The sequence below is a fragment of the Hesperophylax consimilis genome, chromosome 13 (genome assembly GCF_061612785.1).
Source record: "Hesperophylax consimilis isolate HC1 chromosome 13, BYU_Hcon_1.0, whole genome shotgun sequence".
NCBI lineage: Eukaryota > Metazoa > Arthropoda > Insecta > Trichoptera > Limnephilidae > Hesperophylax > Hesperophylax consimilis.
The window spans coordinates 28,255,221-28,277,205 of record NC_142848.1 but is presented as its reverse complement, the minus strand read 5'-3'; the positions used below and the strand labels follow the sequence as shown (position 1 = coordinate 28,277,205).

General features: G+C 34.2%; 2 protein-coding genes across 7 annotated transcripts in view; one reads left to right on the top strand and one right to left on the bottom strand.

Annotated features, from left to right (window-relative positions):
* Nucleotides 1-9,185, top strand: part of LOC149418725 (uncharacterized) — a 253,323-nt gene extending 244,138 nt beyond the window's left edge. For 4 of the 6 annotated variants that reach the window (XM_089638951.1, XM_089638948.1, XM_089638947.1 and 1 more), the window contains exon 6: nucleotides 2,762-9,185. In XM_089638951.1, coding sequence (XP_089495077.1) covers nucleotides 2,762-2,959 — 198 coding nt within the window. In that variant the 3' untranslated portion in view covers nucleotides 2,960-9,185. The other 2 variants (XM_089638952.1, XM_089638949.1) reach the window with 2 other exon arrangements.
* Nucleotides 9,186-17,183: 7,998 nt separating this feature from the next.
* Nucleotides 17,184-21,144, bottom strand: LOC149418724 (uncharacterized). The gene is made up of 4 exons (XM_089638635.1): nucleotides 20,817-21,144; nucleotides 20,595-20,742; nucleotides 20,360-20,511; nucleotides 17,184-20,281 (listed from the first exon to the last, which is right to left on the bottom strand). Exons 1-4 carry the CDS (start codon nucleotides 20,865-20,867, stop codon nucleotides 19,334-19,336), a joined length of 1,299 nt encoding a protein of 432 aa, XP_089494761.1. The 5' UTR covers nucleotides 20,868-21,144; the 3' UTR covers nucleotides 17,184-19,333.
* Between the last annotated feature and the right edge of the window lie 841 nt (nucleotides 21,145-21,985).

Sequence of the window (21,985 nt, the reverse complement as noted above, 5' to 3'; positions counted from 1 at the left end):
ATGCACATACTTATGTACGCTAGAGATGTGACAGTTTTTTGCGGTTTTCTCCAAATCAATGAAAGTTGACACGACTCATATATTGTAATTATAAATAAAAAAGAAAATTATGTTAAAAAATAAATTTATATTAATACATACTAAAACAAAAAGTTATGCCATTAAATTCTATACAAAAATATGGTCAGTTTCAATCAAAATAACTTTGGATGATCCCGTCCAAGTTAAGTAAAATGAGAATGTCGTCATTTTGTTTTTTACGGTCACATCTAATTTAAATGTGAAAATCGAACATGGAACAATGTAATTAATTCTAAATGTCTCGTCGAAGACAATATTTATATCAGTATCGGTTTTCGTATTGTTACATCCATAATTTAAACGATCTCCGTTGGATGGCGATTCCTACCCCCATTTAGCCTTTATTCAAATTATGATCAGCTGATATCATGTTGTTAATTTTCAGAAACAAATATTTTTTATTTAGATTTAGATATTAATTACTACAACAATTGCAAAGTGAATCATGCAGATATCTTGGCATCCTGTAGTATGGTATTTAAACCAGGGTCTAGATTTACAGTACCGAAAGCAATACAGTGGTGTTGAATACGTAAATGTTTATTTTATTTTATTTTATTCATTGATCGAATGCGTATTGTAATAGACAGTTGAATCCTGCAACATTCATTATTGTTATTGATTCAATATATTGGCTTAGTAAATAATGTGGGTAAATAAATTATATTCTTCTTTCAAGGCATGACACTAGAAGCTACTTCAAATCTAGACCCTTTAAATAACCACCAGTATCTGCACTGTACAAATTAATATTTAGTTCACATTTTTAAGGAAACATTTCCACTCTTTGAGTTTCAGCGTTCTGTGATAAAACCAAAAAGCAGTAGTGCACTTATATTATTTTCTTGTGATGATTGGCCTTGTTGAGATCATTGTAAAACTTGGGGCAAGAACAAGACAAATCCTTTTTGTAAACTGATAAACTGCATTATCTGAAATGTTGGAATACAAAATTTTGAACGCGATTACAATTTATTAATGTGCAATTTTTTCAGGAAGTGGTCAATGATAATAAAGAGCTTTAGGGGCCACGTGGACTCTGGTGCCCTCCTCAAGTTCCGTAAGATTTTTCTAAATAAAAATACATGTAACCGGGCTGTCTGTGGCTTCCGCACTTTTCATAGTTCTCATTTACGGAACGGAATGTAACCAACCAACCAACCAACCAACCAAACAACCAATCAAACAACCGAAGCAGTCTAATTCAATGGAGTTGTCTTGTTCTTGTTCTTGAACCGTGTTCTCATCATGAAACTGATTTTTTTAAATTATTATTTTTTCCATATTTCATATTATTTATGATTTTTGATTGAAAACATTAACATTAAATGTCACATTGATTGAACTTTTTCTGCTTTGAAACTGAAAGTGTGCTATGAATGTAGAGCTTATTAATAACGTGTCTTGACCGGGACTTGAACCCCTCACCTTCTTCACCATAACCACTAATCCTGTATACTCCTTTCTAGAAACTATCCCAATCCATGAAACATGCACTTCTCCCCTGTTACCGCCCGCATATTACGGTAATGTCTACTGTGTTTTTATCATTCCTTTATTGTCCTTATTGTATCCATCCATCCCATTAACGAGGGTGTTTTATGCTTTATTTATGTTTGGCTTGTCCGTACTATTCTTTACATGTTTGTTTATCCCCCCTCTTCCAGCTACCCCCCCTGCTTGCCCCTCTCCCACGACACCAACCCAATGTGGAGGTAATCTTTAACTTTATCATTTTCATTTGTATACTAAACATAATATATCATCCCATTCATTCTTCATATAGCTTGCCTACAGCCCACTAACTGTACTAGTTCTCTTTTTCTCTAAAAAGTTGACAATCAAATTGATAGACCAGCCAAACAAGAAAAGGGGAACAAATCAAGTTGTGAGGAGTGGGAAGGAGGCGTGACCGTCTCCCTTTTAATCTCTCAGTATACAGGCAACTTGCATTGTAGTAATCACTATTTAGTCCTCAAAAATAAAATCTGCTGCGTAAAAAAACTTTACTACAGATTCCAAATCGGGTTAGCAAAAGTTCTAGCTTGTTTCCAAAATTGAATATTTTGCTACACTATTTAGTTAAGACACTTTTACAAATCTGTTATTGTTTACAAACCTCACTCAGTTTTAGCATCGCTACGCCAGACGGTTTGTTCAAAAATGAACATTCAGATCCTATGCGGAAAAGTGCTACAACGGACTGCGCTACAAACCTTTGCCATGCTTTACTTTTCTGCTCATGGTCTGGTTATTTCAATGTGCGCTCTTTGGTGGTTGTAGTTTATTTAAAGCACTCTCGAACCCTGTTTTGCCTCCAGCTCATCGAAATTATACCCAAATTTTATGTTAGGGCAAGTCTATCAATTTGGAAGTCTATGCTTTGCAAGTTATTTTTTGCACTGAAGTCCTTAAATATTTGTTTTGTTTTTGGCTGCAGTTTGGCAAATGTCTACCATTGCTGTTTAACCCTTTGGATGCGTAAATGAAGTAAAGTAATTAATATGTATTTCACATTGGCAGTTATCAGTTATCTGTTAAACGTGTAAATTAAGTGGAGTCACCCAAAGCTGGAGACATCCCCCAAATGACGTAAAGGTGTCGTGTTGCATCCAAAGGGTGAGGGTGTTGGTTTGTAAGATGTGTGTATTGATGTATTGCGTGCATGTGTGTGTTGCAGGTGATGCCCGCCCGGCCGCCCTCCCCGCCGCGCCTGCCCTCCTCGCCGCCGCCCTCACCCCCCTCGCCGCCCGCCCCGCCCCCGCAGCCCGCCCAGCCCTCTACGGACCGGGACAAGTTCAAGTGCCTCTACCTGCTGGTGGAGACCGCCGTAGCAGTCCGCCAGAGAGAGAAGGAACAGGAGGAGGTACAGGTGTAGGCCGACCTCCTCTCCCGCTGGATTGTGCGATTGTGGAAGACTAGACACTAGACATGCCGCCCATACTTACCATGCTCCCAAATTGCACTTCTCCATTGTAAACTTACTTATATATCTGTGATCTTAGTGTTTGTGACTACACCGTGATAAGGCTAATGTCCAGTAATCCACATTATTGGGAATCTCATCACGGAGCTTATTGATAGTAAAGTTCATCTTCTGTTGAAGGAAACACGCCGTGTGAGCATCTTTATAAGCCTACTAATTCAATGTTACGCAAACCACGTAACCTTCAAAAGGATAAATTCATACCCTCGCCCGCCATCATATTAATAACCATACCTCGTGGTTAAACAAGGTTCGTAGTTATAAAATACATTACAATATTATGATAAATTTACTGACAACATTTAAATAAACAAACTGTGATGTTTTATAGTCCATGTTTAAAAATACCTTGTATACAAAGTTACTAGTAAATTTGAAATTTAATTAAAGGATTGGCGTTTTGAATGGATTTGATTAAAAGTACTTTGGCGTCGTCGCGTGGAAGATGCTCTATTGGCACGTTGTATGTACCTTCTCAAGTGTATTTATTGTTTTGATTACGTTACAAACACTTTGGCATCGACAACAACAAACTATTGAATACGGACATTTTGTGATTAGTTGTGCAGGAAACTTTAATAAAACGAGTTCTTCCGACCTGCTTGTTTTACATTCATTGTATATAATTAATGTTAAACCAGTGTATTATTATGTGTTCAGTAATTAACAAAAAATATTGATGGAAGAGTGTTAGAAGTATGTTTTGAATAAATAAGTATAATGAGGTCCCCCATCACAGCAATAATCTCCCTCTCTGAACCTTCAGTCTTTGTAAGCAAGCTCACTGTTCATCCCTTACCTTTATATGTCATGTTATCTGCATACGTACACGCTCGTACGTCACATCTGTGAGCCATATGTGCCTTTATCAATGTATTATACATATTGCAATTATTCAGTCGTTTATTTGTGCGTGTATATACTAGACTTGTTCCTTTAGTTTGTTGTACTCGAGAGTTATGTCACATTACGTAGGCACAATTCTGTCACTTCACATCTTGTAGACTTAGGCCCAGTTGTTTTGCAGAAATTCACTTTCACAAAATCAATCAATCAAATGCCCATTTATCGCCATTAAATATTGATTCTGAGTTCCTTTCAATTTTTGAATAAATTGTGATCAGCAGAAGAGGACAACTGTCGTGTTGTCAGCTTATTACAATTTAATAGAATGCTCAAACGCACCTGGATTCGGTGTTTAACGGGCATCATTCCAATGTAAAAAAAAACCAAAATGGTGCTAAATGGCCATTTGACGACAATGTTACATTTGAATTTCAGCAAACTGGGCCTTAATTGTACATTTGACTGCCAATCAAAGGATTGTATTCATCTTTACCGAACAAATTACATATGCAATTTCATTATGTTTTATCTTATTGACAACACTAGTTCTGCGGGATTCTGCAGTGAAATGCTCTGCGTGGTCTGATATTGTCTTGTCTGTATTCAATATGTGTAATTCTAAATGTTCCGTATTGTGGTTGAGGGGGAAGACGATGAGAGCCTAAACACTCCGCAGAATTTTGATTAGAATACTTGATGATAATGGTTAAGCTTTTCAGAATTGGATTTATTAACATAACTTGCATTTTATTTTTGTGTTGTAAATAATTTAATTGCTAATTCTCACCCCGGGGGAGTGGAACGGAGGACACTTATGTTTTAGCGTTTATTGGATTTAATTGTAGTTATTGTAGGTAGTTTTGGGGTTTATTATTTTTTCAAAGAATGGCGTTAGATAATTGAGCCAAATATAATTTTAATAGTAATGTTTGACGCCCACCTCCTTTTATAACTAACCTTCTTATTAAATTGCTAAATTTAAACAGGTGTCGATGGACACGTATCTTAGACAATATGCAGAATTGTGAGACTTGCTCAAAACAATTATTATTATACTTAGCGATATTAACATGTACTTTTAACTGTGGCAACACGCTTTACCGTTGTATATTCAGAATGGGAGATATTCTGTAACCAACTGTTACATATTCCTTCCTTTCTAACAAACAAACATACATATTTATGATGCCATAAGCCCTTTATCTTCTGTTTTTTTTTGTTTTGTCACAAACCTAAAAGATTATTGGAAATATGAATGCATGAAGTATTGCACCTCTTTTTAATTTTAAGATTATTTTTTTAAGCTTATTTTTGTTGCCAAACCAATTTTGTTTTCTTTGTATATTTTATCTTCTTAGGTTTGTGTCAATTATGGTTAAATTTATTAAAAAAATATTATTCTCATGGTTGTGTAAAAGGTGAACAATTTTTTGAATAATCTCAACACCGTTAATACAGCTAAACAAATAAAAATATGAGGCATATTTTCAGCGGTTATTTTAATTTAGCATCACATCAATTATATTTGTAATTTGAATCGATTGGAAAAAATATTTTGTTTTTATTTTCTTAAGATTTATTTGTACCACTATAATTTACCGCTGTTCATTATTCATTTGTGCATTGTAAGTGAAAGCAGAGCGTAGCACTCGTGTAAGCAGTTAACTCCAATCAATAATCAGTCATGATGGCTGCTGTGTTCTGGGTGTCCTAAATTGATAGTACATTACGGTGTTCAACTCTTATTCATTTAAGAATTTATAGATAGGTAACTGGTGGAAAGCATCGCAGACCGCCAAGGATTACAGTGAAACCCTCTTACAAGGTTTTTAAAATGCCGGTTAAAACGACTTATGTAGAAAACCTTATATGTGGGTTTCAAGTGATGCTTTTTTTTTTTTTTAATAAAATAAAAATTAAGGGACCGAAAAACAAACTTCTGTAGGGTGAAAACATTTATGTGCAGGTTTTATTATAGAGCAGAGACAGTTCACATATAGTTCCCGTGAGCACTTAGGTCCATTGTGTTATGTGCAGGTTTTACTGTACCTATAATGAAAAGATGACTAATTTCGAGCTTCCCGGTGTATGGATCACAATAAGACACAATTTATCAGTTATTACACAGCTTTACTGTCAATGGTCCTGTCTATTTGACAAGAAATATCATGTCAGTTGCTACATCACTACTACTAATACATAATAGTGGCAGATTTCATATTTTGTCTTCAAATTTACTAGCATAGTGGTTTACTATATTTTTAACACAAATTTTAGTAATATTGCTAATCAAGTCTTTTGTAAAAAAAAACGTTGTTATTCAAATCTGTTAATGGTACCTATACAATTAATTAAAATTTCTTATCTTATAAGTTGCATTTACTGTGATGTACTATTTTGCATTAGTAGGACATTCAATTTATACTATTGTGTAAAATATTCTGTAACAAAGAATCAATAATTGAATTAAATTATATAAAATGATTAGTTAATAATGCAACTATAATAATAATAATGTAAAAAATCAAATCAACACAAATACTAACTTCTAGATACATACGATCCACACAATGTGTTTGAAACTTCAAATGCCGTTGGTTTTCAAAGAACAATAATACAGTGAAACTCTCTTAAGAGGTTTTCATGGGACCAGAAAAACCTTATATGCGAGTTTTACTGTACATTAAAAAAAAACTAATACCCACAGTTTGCAATATTCATTCATATCTTAACCACCGTGGTGGTATTTACAATTGTGATAACTAGTTATTAAAGCAAACATAATTCTCTTCCGAGCATTAAACTACGCAGGCAACACGAGAGAACACTCACTTTGAACCCCGACTACAGTCTCCCGTTACGTTTCAGCATATGATATGTATGACTCCAATCTGGCTACTTAATCTTTCACTGCCAATTAGTGTATGTAATATACATAATAATGGAACGGTCAGTTGGGTCGTTTCTGTTAATAATATTTCACCCTGCTCTTGTAATTAGGCTAAATTAATTACAATAATAACCTAGAAAATATCACTTAATAATTAATTATGTTTAATTTACATCTTAAGTGAAATTTATATCTATAATGCTCTTCCCAAATTAATTTAGGGTGAGATTGTTCTGTGCAAACAATTTTTGCAAATAATAACATATTTTTTGACATAGAATACTCACGTAAAATATTTGTTACAAAATAAAAAAACTTTTTTTACAAAAACTTTTTTTAAGAATAATCTGATGGTAAAAGGATCGCCGTGGGACGAGCATTAGACTAATTTGTATAGATCCTGACAACTTACTAGGGACCTGAATTATTGTAATGGTGATGATACCGTCTTTCAGCTGATATCTGAATTCCCGTCAAGTTAATAACAATAATGGTACATGTGGCGCATTTACAAATCACAGGCTACTTTAATTGATTTACGGGTCCACTAATGTGGTCACTTTTACACGTTTGAGGAATTTGTCATAATAACTGCTGTAGATTTGGTGAAATATTCAGGTCTCTAATCATTACTACTACCTTTGTTTTACTTGTATATGTAATGTTTATTTTAGGATAGATTCATACATTATGTCACCAACCTACTGGTCTCCAGCCGATGGCTTGCTTCCTGGGCCCTATCTCCACTAATTCACTCAAGTAAATTAAACAACCGTCCGATAAAAACTTCAAAACAGTCGTCAAACACTTCCCATCAACGTAGCTTCATACAAATAAAGCTTACGAATGTAGTGCATGTTTGGTAATTAAAATCCCAACTGCTACACGATAGATAGAATCATTTAAAATCCATTGAACCAGTCATATAGCACTAAAGACGGGTTGTTTCGAAGAATTTGAATAATTCATCAAATTATAACGTTCATTTTCGGGGTTCTGTGAAAGTCTTATTTGAGTTATTATAGCATTTTAGGCTAGTTGCTTGACAGAACTGTTATTATTTCAGTTGCTTGACAGAACTGAAATAATAACAGAACTTGAAAAAATCTTTCACAGAATTTGAAATTTGAAGACCGGTCGGTGGCCGAGTTGACATCGCGTTTGGGTCCCACTCAGGCGTAGTGTGTTCAATTCCTCGGCTGGCTAAGTCCTCCATCACAACACAAGCAACATTTTCAGCTTACTGTGGTGGTAGTAGGAGATTTTCAAATATTTTAAGGTTATTCGTAACCCGGGAATGTTTGTCTTTCTTTAAAAAAAAAAATTAAGAATAATTGTTCAAATTCTTCGAAACAACCCGTCCTTGGTGTGCATTTTTCAAAGCCAAATCAAAATACGCGTGATACCATAATGTATCTCGGTTTTGCTGGATGGTTAACAGTAAGGCCATTCCCACACGGGATGCTACGAAATCAGCAAATCCCAAAATAAATAATTAGCAAAAAATTAAAAATAGCATGAATACTTTTGAAATAATTTGTATACCGCAGTGGCGACCTATGTGCGGGTCCATGCAGCACAAAATTGCTCATATCCTTAATGCACGCGGCCGACCGATCCGTGAGGGGGCGGAGTAAGTTCTGAACCTGCCGACCAATCACGAAGCGTTTAAGTCTCTTACGGCTTAATCGTTTTAAAATGGTGACTTATTAATTCTTCATTTAATTATATTACAAATTTAATTTTGGCATTTGTTGATCTATTTGAATATATGTATACATATTTTTAAAGATATTATATCCTTATTAGGTGACCGTAAAAAGTTTTTATCGGACAGTAAGTGAAAACAGCATGGTTTGGCTGTAGACCAGTACGACAAGTGCATCCTGTATGAATATGATAATGCATAGGGTTGCCACTAATTGCTTAAGCCAATGTTATATTATTTTATTGATTGTTTATTTTACTGCAGCATGAATGACATAAATCTTCTTATTTCGATTCAATTCATTTCAACTTAATTTCGATTCTTTTCTCAATAAAAAATCGCTAGTAATGAGCGAGCATTATTTGTGGTGATCAAAATTGTAGGAAAATAAGGTTAAATTTGTAATCCAACATTTTGAATTAAAATTTGCTACATCTCACAGTGGCAATCTTATGTATGTTTTGAGTGAGAAATTTTGTTTTTTTTTTTACCGTCATGTTGGTCTAGGAATAGTTAGTAATGTACCGTGGCTCGTGCCGGGCGCCAAGCAGTGCCATAACTAATGTGCGATGTATTTGGCAAGTGTTGAAAACTGTCAGAACTCTAGAATAAATTAGAAGAAAGAATACTATGTGAGACTTAGAAAGAGTAAAGCATGTTGTGAATTTTAATAAGTGTTTTATTTCAATTTCCCTCTCCTCTTTTATCACAATAAAGGTTTTTTTAATTCATATTCCTTTGTTACAAATTTAATTTACTTATTCCATATTATGCTGTCTCAGTAGAGGTAAAGTCACAAGTAGGAAATCCATAATTGGTTTTATTTTGGCTATATAATACTTATGGACAAACTGATTAACCCTTTGCACTCCTAATTTTTTTTTTTAATTACCTACTACCAACTCCTTAATTAATTTACAAAAAAGGGATAAAAAGTGGCCTCAATAAAAAGTTAAACAAAAAATTTTAAAATATGTAATTTTTATTACTCTTTCTTTACAAAAAGAAATGTAAAACTATATTTTCACCTAATTACTGAGTATTATTTTCAAGACCGAACGACACATGTGCTTTCTCGGCCACGAAATATTTGCTACTAAAAACAGTAAAAACAAATGTAAATACACAAACAGAACAAAATATTATGTGATAACAAGTGAATAGGTATAATAATCCTTTGTTATGTGTTGGGAGAAATCCCTCAGCGCTTCCTATTGTTACGCAGGTAGACAGGCAAGTACCTACCTACTTACATGCGTCGCAACCAAATAACTGCGCAGTGCATTTACAAGGTTAAAAATAATACGATTTTAAAAATTATCTAAAAGGCGAAACTTGACGAGATATATGTATTTTGCGTATTCGGAATATTCAGAATGAGATATAAAGTGTTTAAAAGAAAAAAAAATACATTTGATAATTTAAATTATTTTTCGAAATTGCGTTACTATAATGTCGAGTATGACTCGACATAGGAGTTGGTGTAAGAAATATAATGTCGAGCCACACTCGACAAAGGAGTGGTATGAGTTAAATGTAAACTGTCGATTTCCCGAAAATTTAAATTAAGGCCATGCCATACATAGTAATGCAAAATCATGTGTTTTTAGTTTGAAAATTCGGTCGCCTAGAAATGTTTCAGATGCTTTAATTAAATACTGCAAGTAGAATACATCTTGGCCTTTGAAATAATCGAGTATCTTTTAGATAAGTCTTTTTATAAGCCCAGAAAAAAATAATGTATAAGGCCTATGAAAACTGCTTTAAAGTTCAAAATCTCCTACTTACGGTTATGATTTTATTGTATAATGTGGCAAATTAAGTTATTTATAAAATGATCGGAAAAAAATTAAATATTTATGCCTGAACATCCACAAAATGAAATAAAAGGCACTTTTTGGCCATGTTTTTTCTTGCATAAATCAAAACAGGTGGATGGTGTTAAGCGGGAATTTAAACCTTACCGCCATCTACGTAAGGGTTGTTATTGATAGCGGCTCAATTTAAAATATTACACGACGTAGTGCATCGCCTTAAACAATATCGTCTCTGAGCAGAAAATGTTAGCGGGTTTTAACATGTCCCATTTCTGCATTCAATTCAATTCAAAATCTGATTTCGACTGTAATTTTAGATCAGGGTGGCCACAGACCTGGAAAACCGGGAAAACCGGGAATTATCAGGGAATTTTACCGAACCGGGAATTATCAGGGAAATGTCAGGGAATTTTAAAATATTCTTAAAATATCAGGGAATTCCAAAAATAAAACGAAATTCATTATTTACGATTTGTGAAGTGCCAAAGTTGTGTTTTATTACTTTTACTTGCGGCGTGTGTAACAAAAGATATGCCGACAAAGACAAACTAGAAAAGTAGGGATTTTTTTATTATTATTTTCGTAAATAGCTCTTGCAACACAATCATGTCGTAAACCACCCGCCTTGGTTTTTCCCCTATACTATGTTGGTGCGAAATCTGTAAAGAAAAAGCTAGCAAAGTTACAACAAAGTGTCAAAAGGGTCGGACACCCAGTACGGTCGTAATAAAATTTAAAGATCATCATTATCAACATTTTTACAAAGTGTCAATACAGTAGATCCTCGTTAATTCGAAATCCACGGGACATCAAAAATAAAATTTCGAATTAACGAATTCCCACGTAATTCATATTTTATGAAAAAAAAAATACGTAGAAAATCGATTTTCTCGGCCGCCTCTTCAAATCCGGGTGGTATTTTTGTTGTAAATTCGTATTAATACCAACTATTATTAATATATTTTCGCGGCCGATTACCGTAGCGGCGGGCCCTTTAAATTCAGATATTCGCAATAAATTCGTAAAAATGCAATATTTTTACGCGTAAATCGAGATTTCGCTGCCGATTTCGGTCGCGGCCTACCCTTTAAATTGAGATATTCGTAAAAATACGATATATTTCCGCGTAAATCGAGATTTCGCGGTAATTTTCCGTCGCAGCCGGCCCATTATTTCAAATATCTGAATTTAAATTCGTAAAAATACGATATATTTCCGCGTTAAACGAGAATTCGCGGCCGGCTCTTAAAATTCAGATTCGAAAAAAATTCGCAAAAATACGATATATTTCCGTGTAAATCGAGAATGCGCGGCCGATTTCCGTCGCGGCCGACCCTTTAAATTAAGATATTTGATGTAAATTCGTAAAAATATGAAATATTTCCGCGTAAATCGAATTTTATCGGCAGTTTTTCGTCGCGGCCGGCCTTTTAAGTTCAGATATTTGAAGTAAATTAGTAAAAATATGTCATATTTCGGCGTGAATCGAAATTTTTTGGCCGATTTCCGTCGCGCCGTATTTTTTAACTCGGATATTCGAAGTAAAGCTAGTAAAAATACGATATATTTCCGCGTAAATTGAAATTTCGCGTCCGATTTCCGTCGCGGTGGGCCCTTTAAAATTCAGATATTCGAAATAAATTCGTAAAAATACGATATATTTACGCGTAAATCGAGATTTTGCGGCCGATTTCCGTCGCAGCGGGCCATTTAAATTCAAATATTCGAAATAAATTCGTAACATTTACGCGTAAATCGAAATTATTTCGCGGCCGACCCTTTAAATACAGATATTTGGTGTAAACTCGTAAAACTACGACATATATCCGCGTAAAACGTATTTTCTCGGCCCTTCGAAATAAATTTGAAAAAATACAACATTCCAGTGTAAATCGATTCAGATTTACAAAATAATAATACTAATTAGGACGATGTATAACCACGTAAAAATACATTTTTCGGCGTTTTACCGCCACGGCTGACTTTTAGATTCAGATTTACGAAATATTATGATTTATTTTCGCAAAAATCAATTTTTTTCGAATTTCACGAACAAATTTTCGTGCGCGGACAAAAATAAAAATTTCGAATTACGAATTTCGAATTAAAAAAAAATTTTAGGAAAAAAATTTTCTGCGGAAATTTTTTTGGCGAGAATTTCGAATTACGCGTTTTTTGGAATTATCGGGGTTCTACTGTACTTACTTTTGTTTATTTGTCTATTTTTGTCTGGTCTTTTCATTTGTACACAAATTGTCTTCAGGCGAAATATCATAAATTTGTAATAAGTGTATTTTGTTTTGAATAGATCATTGTGGTGCAAGGAAATAATAAATGCTTTAGATGACGGAATTCCCTTTATTTATGTATCTGTTCTAATTTTCTGGCGTAGATGAAGATCGTGTTACAAAAATTAAATTTTGAACGATATGTCCTTATACCAAATAAAACATATCAGGGAAAAATATAGAAACTGCCCTGGAAAACCTGGAATTATCAGGGAATTTTGAAATCCGTTTTTTGTGGCCACCCTGTAGATGTATATCATCAACTAGTGGATCCCGCAATGCTTCGCTATTTATTTATTTAATTAAAAAAACAGTTTTTACATAAAAAGCATACTCTGCACATCTCACTAGGGCATTCCTGTATCAAGATGTGCAGCTTTACAATAATATAATTTAAAAATATACATATATGTAAATTTAAAATAATAACAACATTAAATTAAATTTAAACAAAAAAAGAAAAGTTTATGACACGGACGTTTCGAGACCGGTAGACAAAAATAAACAAAATTTTAGTAACAAATGTATGAAAAAGATAAAAACAAAAAAGTCAACAAATAAGCATTATTAAGTAAGTTGGCAACAATAATATTCTTCTATTCTTAACTAAAGTACAAGGTACCTGTGCTGGCTTATCAGATACAAGCATAGGGTAACCATACTAACAATTACAACATGGATAGTATGAATAATAGATTATAAGAAAAAATAAAAATAACTAAATAAAAAAGGTAAATAATAACCGATAGGTAAGTAGATAATATTATAATAAAAAGCAAGTAAGTAAATATTTTAGCTAGACAATAATTAAAGTAAATATTAATACGATAATTAAGTAGATAATAATAATAATAAGTAACATAATAATAAATAACCAAAAGTTATTTTAGAAGTAAATAAGTGCATGCGCAGTAAGTAAATAAGGATTGTATCGAAACAGAGCTTCCACAAGGAATTATGATATAAGCGACAACATGGGTGATCCAAAATCATCATTCTCAGCTAGTACGGAGATTTTGACCATTTTCTTGAATGAATTTAACGTACCTATAGTTTTTATATTTTCTCCAAGCATATTATATAGCAACGGAGCTTTATATGAAAAACTCCTTTGTCCGAAGGATGTTCTGGTATACACCGGCTAATACATTAAAGAAGAACCCATTCTAGTGTTGCGCACTTGTTGAGATCTTTTAGCAGTAATAGTGTTGTTGAAAAATTTACAGAGAGCCTGTATTATGTACAACTGCCTTATTGTCATAATTTTGCTTTCACTATATAATAACTTTGATGGATACATAAAATTTCTCTTATACATTATTTTTAAAATTAATTTTTTCGCAACATTCAAAGGCTCTAAGGTAGTCTTGTTACAAGAACCCCAACAGACAACATTATATGAAAGCATTGATTGAACTAGAGCATAATATACAGTTTTTAATGTAACTTTGTCCAATATGTTTCTTAGATTTTTGAAAATGTAGGCTAGCCTTCTTATTTTGTTTCTTAATGTAGTAATGTGATTGTTCCATTTTAAATTTTTATCAATAATTAAACCCAGGTATTTGATGTTGTCTACTCTTTCCAAAGATTGACAGTTACACTCCTGCACACAACAATGTATTTTTAATGAACATTCCAAAGATGGTTGATTTACAGAGGAAATGCTAAAAGTAATATATTTAGTTTTGTTCATGTTTAAGGTTAACAAGTTTTGATCAAGCCAATTTTTGACTGCCCTTAATACTGCCTCGCACTTAGCATACGTTTCGTTCCACGTGTCAGCAGCAAACACCAAGACAGTGTCATCTGCAAATACAATTGAAGATCCAGAAAATTTCAGTTTACAGAGGTCGTTAATATATAACAAAAATAGAATTGGACCCAGAACACTACCTTGAGGAACACCATATACAATTGATTTATTTGAGCTAATGTGATCATTAATTATTACTCTCTGTGTTCTATTTTCAAGATATGATCTGAACCAATCTAAAGATTTATTAACAATACCCATTGAACTGAGTTTTTTTAAGAGTAAACCGTGGGATACGGTATCAAATGCCTTAGACAAGTCTAAAAAGACGGCCATTGCTTTATTGCCAGTATCAAGAGCTTCTACGACTGTGGTGATCATTTTTAATGCAGCATCACTTGTTCCCATGTTCTCTCGGAAGCCAAATTGATTATCTGAGAGAATTTCATATCTTTTTACATAAGACATCAACCTAATTTTAGCTAATTTCTCTATTATTTTTGATAACGTATTTAGCAAGGAGATAGGTCGATAGTTATTTACATCTTTGTTATCTCCTCCTTTAAATAAAGGAATAACTTTGGAATTTTTGCAATGATTAGGGAACAAGCCATTCTCAAAACTAACATTTACAATGTGTGTAATAGGTATTACTAGTTCAGAAGCATTTTGTTTGTAGACCATTGCACTTATATTGTCATTTGTATTATTGCTAATGTCTTTCTTAGGCGTCACCGACTTCACTACTGTACTAACTACATTACATCGACTCGGTATAATCATTCCGGTGCAGAGATATTGCGTCAAGTATTCTTCGGGCGTCCCCGACTTCTTCTATCATTCAAACCACTCTCCAAACACTCCTGGCACTAATAAGAACAAACTTTGAAATTTTCAGCGATATCGGTCGCCTACTCTTCGAGTTTTGCGTGCACAAACATACACAGGCTGAATTTTTATATTAAGATTTTGTGGTGTCTTAAATAGCTTACGTAATATATTTTTAGAAAATTTACAGTTTTTACGTAAATTTGGACAGCCATCCGTTAGTTCCATTCCGTGATCATGTATATAAATTATTTTATTTACGCAGTGTTTACAGACTTTTATGTAGCAATAGTTTATAAACAATTATACTACTTATATATAGTTTTTTTTAAATCATTTTTTTGTACGTAACTGAACTGTCCCAGCAACAATCTTTTGCATTTTTTAAGTGATAAATTGTCCACTGAATTATCTATATTATTACCCTCCATTAGTATTCTGGACAATAAGGAGTACATATATTATGGTAGTTAGTCCCAGAATTTCTGCACTGAAAAAAATCCTGACTACTAGCAATCTGGTATTGGTAAAAATATAAAAATAAAACGTAAATTAACGAAGTGGAAAGCATAAAAACTTCTACAAAATTTGGCGAAAATGCCCAACGACATAATTCTTGAGCAATCTAGGATTCGATTGAAAGGTCTAAGCTATAAATCACAAAATAATCTAAAACTAGTAGATAAAAACCCGCTTCCGCAGTTTGAAAACTTTAACAGTTCTTTTTGAAAATAACAGAGGGCGCCACTTTCGTTTACAACAATCCTAAACTGTATACAGCTCTTTTACCCTAATATATAAATTTATATTGATTTCCAAGTATTAATATTTTATTTACTTAATATCTTTTAATAAATATATATCAGTCGACTGAATAACATAAAAAGTTTTGCAATTATAGCTTTTATGCGCCATTATTTTGTTGCAGTGTGAAGTGTCTTTATACAAAAACTGGTGTTTGAATCTGAACAATTAGCTAACTTACAATAACGTACCATTATTGGCTACTTGGTTCTTTTTCAGCTTCATGTCTATGCCAAAAGATGGACTATAAATACACAAATCTCATCATTCAATCAAATCTCAATGTAAGTATTATGTATACTGACATCTACAATATCTAGAAAAAAGAAACAATGCAACTTATAATAATAATGTGCAAACATGGTCAGATTAATTACTATACATACAACCCAAGATGGATAGTTAATGTTAACTGCAAATTCGTCTTACTAAATTAATCCTAATTCATTTCGATTCCATGTGACTTTCCCCACTCTCCTCCTCCTATATGAAATCAGCAGCTCTGACTTCTAAAATTTATAACATTTGAATTAAAGTTATACTATATTTTGGATACATGGTATCTTTATCTATCTGGGAGGCACAGCCTCCCCTGCCTCGTTGCACAAACTGCTACTGATTGTAAGAATGATTTCCTTGGGAGAGTGGTAGGCTTGACTTATCGCCCAGAGATATAACCATTTGGGATCTAAACTTGAAATGGCTTTAGCTTTATTCAGTTACCAGATCTGAACGGCCTGGTGCTTCTCAAAATTCTCACCAAATTGTGGGAAGCTACTGTTCCACTGGCTGACTGGGGGGAGGACTCGCAAACAAAAAGAAATAGAAGTGTGGATTGCAGTGGATTCAATGGCAGAATGTACTATTGCCCAGTTTTTTTATATATGCAGCCGTTGACTACAGAGCACGAGGAATGTAAAATATATCCAATATACTTACTTCTCCAATCATAATATTCTTCAATACATGTAAGCAAATAAAGGAAATGTTTGCATGTGCATGCGCTATAGACTCAAACTACTAGAACGACTTAGAAAATTTCAAAGTTTGTTTATTTAGTGCCAGGAGTATGCAGAGAGTGGTTTGAATATTAGAAGAAGCATAAAAACTTTACTCCATACCTCGAGCAATGCCGGGCAAACATGTTGGCTAGTATCAAATAAAACACAAGTTCTCGTACAAAATATTTATTATTGCAAAAATTCTTTTAAAAAACCTACATGGCACTCTTCAAAAAATATCAACTGAAAATCACAAAATAATATGAATTCTTACCTTATCCTTTCACCGTACATTTTATAAATCTTTTTCTACTACTACGTCATTAGGTTTCATACTAGCCGTAGTAGTGTTAAAATTGGCAAGACCAACTACCACCGCATTATATCATTTCCCTGTAGAAGAGAAATGTATGGGATAAAAATAATAAAACAAAATCGATCCCCGCAGTCCCAACTGCGCCAATTCGTAATCGGTTATTTCATGAGAGTAACTTATAATAATATTTAGGTATTATTAGGTTGCGAAATTTTGCGCTTGAACTCCTCTTGTTTCTGTTTCTGACGTCTTTTCCTTTCCGCTCTTTGCTCCTCTTCAGATAAACCTGATAAGCTGCTCTCGGCATGAACCTGTAATATTTTCCTCTACTTCTTTACTGGGACATGAGTTCACTTAATGTACTATCAATCTATGCAACAGGGTAAAAGTAAAAGCATGGTTTCAAAATATCAGAATGCGAATTGGTTTATAAAAAAATGTGCTTTTTATTGCTCACATTTGAAGTGTTATTATTTAACCACCAATCGGTACAAATGCAAACAATCGTTTTGTAACCTGCCGGTATAAAAAAGCACCAAAAAAGTATTTTTTTCCCACAAAATGAATATTTATGTACATACAAAGAAAGCAGTACACGCAATGACGTTACAATATATATGGACGCGCTGTAGAAATCTCAAAGCGGCAAGCCAAGCAAGTGGTTTCAAGAGAAAGTGAGATAGCAACATTACGTTTAAGAAAAAAAAACCTAATAGAAGTAGATCATCTCATACAGTATTGTGTTCCGTCTTATAGTGTAAACAAATAGGCGTATCTTGTTATCTAACTCACAACTGTGATGTAGTATTTGACGCAAATACGAAAACGCCACACGCTATTGTTTATACGCACTTTTTTTTTTAATGTCTATCTTTGTCATACATGAACATTTGAATTAAAAATTTACTGGACACATAAGAGTGTTTCTTTTTCGCCACATTCTATCTTGAGTTTGTGAGACAATAACGAGTCTAGCTGTATTGTAACGTCATTGAGTAAGCGTCTCTGCTATTTTTATAATATCAACAAGAGATAATAAATCAATAGGTACTGTTCTCACTCATATTCTCAACTCTCTTATTGCTTTTATACCTAAAATGACATCTTCATGAAATCATCAACGCCGTCAGCTACTGATAGCTGATGTGTAAAACTAACGCCACACTTATACCTGTACACGAGAAGAATACCGATGCAACTCCAACACACACAAAATGTTCAGGAGAGCGAAAAAGCTATGTGTTTTTAGCAAATCTCTAATTATTTCCACAAACATTATTGAAAAAAAAAACAACAAAATTTCTTTCGATTATCAATCAAAATATTTGTGGAGATAACGTTATATCCATATGTTTCTCGGCTACAGATATATATTTTGTAAAATACTTACAATCTAAATTTCCCTTCTAAAGTGGTGATGGGTTAAACTGAAGTCGGGCCAATAACCGACTTTAGAAATACATAAATAAAATATAATTTATCATTACCAATATACAACTACACACATCAAAAGTTATCTCAACCTTTCAGATTCGTTATTCAAGCCGTTGAAGGTTTGCTATTAGAATATTCAAATAAAGTTTTGGAGAAACACGGCAGAAGTCCGGTTGTCATACAAACCTAATACATCATATTATGATTTGTTCATTACATATCTGTACCCGGATGCAACATGAATGATTATTAAAAAAACAATATTCCTTTTAATTATCAATTAAAATATTTATGGAAATAACAATAGATTTGTTAAAAACACATACGTTTTCGGCTCTCTTGAATGTTTTTTGTTTTGGTGTTACATCCGTATGCTTCTCGGGTACAGATATTTACATTGTTTCAAGATCTAATGAAATCTCCTCCACTTTGATGAATATAAAACAGAGGGTGAAGGACAACTAACTCGTAGTTGACCGGGAGCTTCCCTCAGTTTCTACAACTTATACGAGTACATACACAGAGATTGCTCATGTTACCAATTAAAAGTAAATACATAATATTATCAGGTACATATTTTACACTTTGGAATGACACATTTGATTTTGAGAATTGGCCACAGGAGCAACGCATTCCTTATCATTCTGTTCGGTGACCCAGTTTTTAACTTTCTGTTCCGTCCAAAAGCCGTCATAGAAAATGGACGGCTTTATCCAAGAGCTGTTGATATTCACCGAATGGGGCATGAAACTGTTACTGGGCGGAGAGAAGCCTCGAGAAACACTCCGTCCAGAACTGGAAGACTGAGAACAATCTGGCTGAGAGTTGATTACAAAGTTTTTAGGGGGTAAGTTACATCTCAATTTGATGTTACCGTGGTGCCGGTTGAAGTTGTCATATGTGAGGGGCCAGGAAGAGGTGGGCAGCAGCTCGGTGTAGTAAGTATTATGAAAGTGGGGTGGGTGGGGGTGAGGGGGCAGGGGTGGAGGGGGTGCGGCGCTGTGCACGCTGTACAGGGGCGACATCACGCGCTGCACCACATAACTTACATTAGGGGGTGCCTGTTGCAGCAGCGGGGGGGGCATCTTCATTACACTCTGGTTGGCAGCGAGCCCTTGGCCCATGCCCGCAGCCGGCTTGGCGGCATGATTGGGCATCTCCATCGGCTTGACTCTTGGATTACAACTCATCTGGGGTTTATCAATATGTGGCGTAGAGGCAACCGCAACAGCTGGTCTATGCGGAGATTTTGGTTGGTCCATTTTCCGACTGTCTCCAGAACTACTGGAGCTTTCCTTTGAATCCTTGTGAGGAGGGCAATTCTGCTTTTTGTTGTCACTGTTAGCCATTATATTTCTAACTTCTCCGCCATAAACGGGCGCTTCTGGATGGTTAATTGGTGCGCTGCTTCGCTCAGTGTTAGTCTGCACTTCCAACCTGCTAGATTCTAGCTGCTCCAATAGTTGAGTAGCGACAGTGCCACCAAAACTAAGCAATGTTTCGCGAAGAGCATTAGTTACAGAGGACTGAAAACAAATTGGAGTAGTAAATATATTGTCAAATCTAAAAAAGCAAATGCGTTAAAATACAAAACATATACTAACTTTTCTAGCATTATGTATAGCAGATCCCTTTTGAGAGGCTACGGAAGTAGCGTATCCAACATCCTCTCTACTGATTCCCAAATGTTTCACCGTTACAGAAACAAAAGCAACAACGCCAGCGCTGAACTTTCCGTTGGCGTAATCAATGAAATCTATATAGGAAAAAAACATTAATTAGACCAAAATACCAAGGTTTAGGATAATTTAAGCAAAGAAAGCAAAACTTCAAATTTACCTAAATCCTGTTTTGTGACTGACCAACTCCAATTTTTGAAACCCCACTGGCTGTGACCAAATGTAATAAGCCATTGCCTTTTCTTGTAATTACTCTCAGGATCGTTAGCATGGTTGGGAGCTTCTTCCGTTGGCGTACTTCCATCGGGCTGCAAAACAGTTAATCAAATCATATTATGGCTCAAAAACCAAATTACTTTATTGCGATGGCGAGTTTGTATACCAGTCTAATTGAACACGTCGAAGCCGGGAAACCTGCGTTTCTGTTCGTCATTTTTAAATTTCAGAAGGTGCAGAACTTTCGATTCACGAAACAATAATAAACATTGCCCACAGCGTGTTCTAGCTATCGGCTGTGCGCGTATTTTGATAGTTTCGGCCGCCGAGGAGACTTATTATTGTTGAACGAGTTTCATATTTACGTACAGCGACAATAATATTGTGCAAATAATCGGTAAATAGCAACAAATGAAATCTTTATGCAAACTGAACTGAATTAAAAAAACTCACGCCGCAAAAAATTACATTACGTCAAAAATATCAAATGCCACTATTTTTCCATAGAGAATACAAAAAGCATCGTAAAATAGCATGGACCCATAAATAAACCACTCTCATGGACCTAAAAAGTAGTGATGGGCAAGATCGAAACATTAACCCGATCAAAATATTTAATTCGAAACATCAAAAGAATCAAATTATTAGGGTAAGGTGGGGTTTGGTAGTTAGTTTACGTAGATAATATTTTGGGTTCTTGCATGGGCATGATATTTGATTATTTAATTTTTGTATATTTGTGTTGTCTGTTCAGGAAATGCGGAAGCCTCTCTACCAGTCCAGCAACATTATTAATCCACGTTTTTGTATCAGGAGGAAGCCGCTTGTGTTTTATCTGTTTAATTAAGTTTCAAGAATATAATTAATAATTAATAAATATAATTTTTTGGCGAAGTGTTATGTTAAGTGAAGTGAAGAGTTGTTTTATGTGGGGTGGAGTGTGGTGGAGTGGGGTGGAGTGGGGTTAGGTGGGGTTGTGTGGTGTAGTGTAATCAGTTTACGTAGTTAGTTTATAATTGAAGACCCCAAGGCAAGAAGTTGTTAACTTACATTGAAGGCATTCTGAGATATTTAGACTTTTGCGTTTTGCCTTATAATTTTTTATTTGAATGTCATATACAATGTACTAATCCTTCATGGTGTAGTAAACAAACCAAATTTACATTACATCTAGTAATATTAAGTAGTTTTGCAGTCTAAAAGTTAAAATAAACATGTTTTCTACAAAAAAATGTAGTTAACATGTTCATGCCATCTTCAGGGATAGGTGAGGAAGATACAGAACTGAAAGGCAAGAACATGTTAAATTCTTGTTGTTTTATTTAATCAAACAAA

What these genes read in the sequence shown, in the direction of transcription:
- LOC149418724 (XM_089638635.1), bottom strand. Translation starts at nt 20,867, where the DNA reads ATGACGAACAGAAACGCAGGTTTCCCGGCTTCGACGTGTTCAATTAGA. An exon ending in AGTCACAAAACAGGATTTAG is followed by an intron (nt 20,512 to 20,594) that starts GTAAATTTGAAG and finishes TTTCCTATATAG; the next exon opens with ATTTCATTGATTACGCCAAC. An exon ending in CTATACATAATGCTAGAAAA is followed by an intron (nt 20,282 to 20,359) that starts GTTAGTATATGT and finishes ATTTGTTTTCAG; the next exon opens with TCCTCTGTAACTAATGCTCT.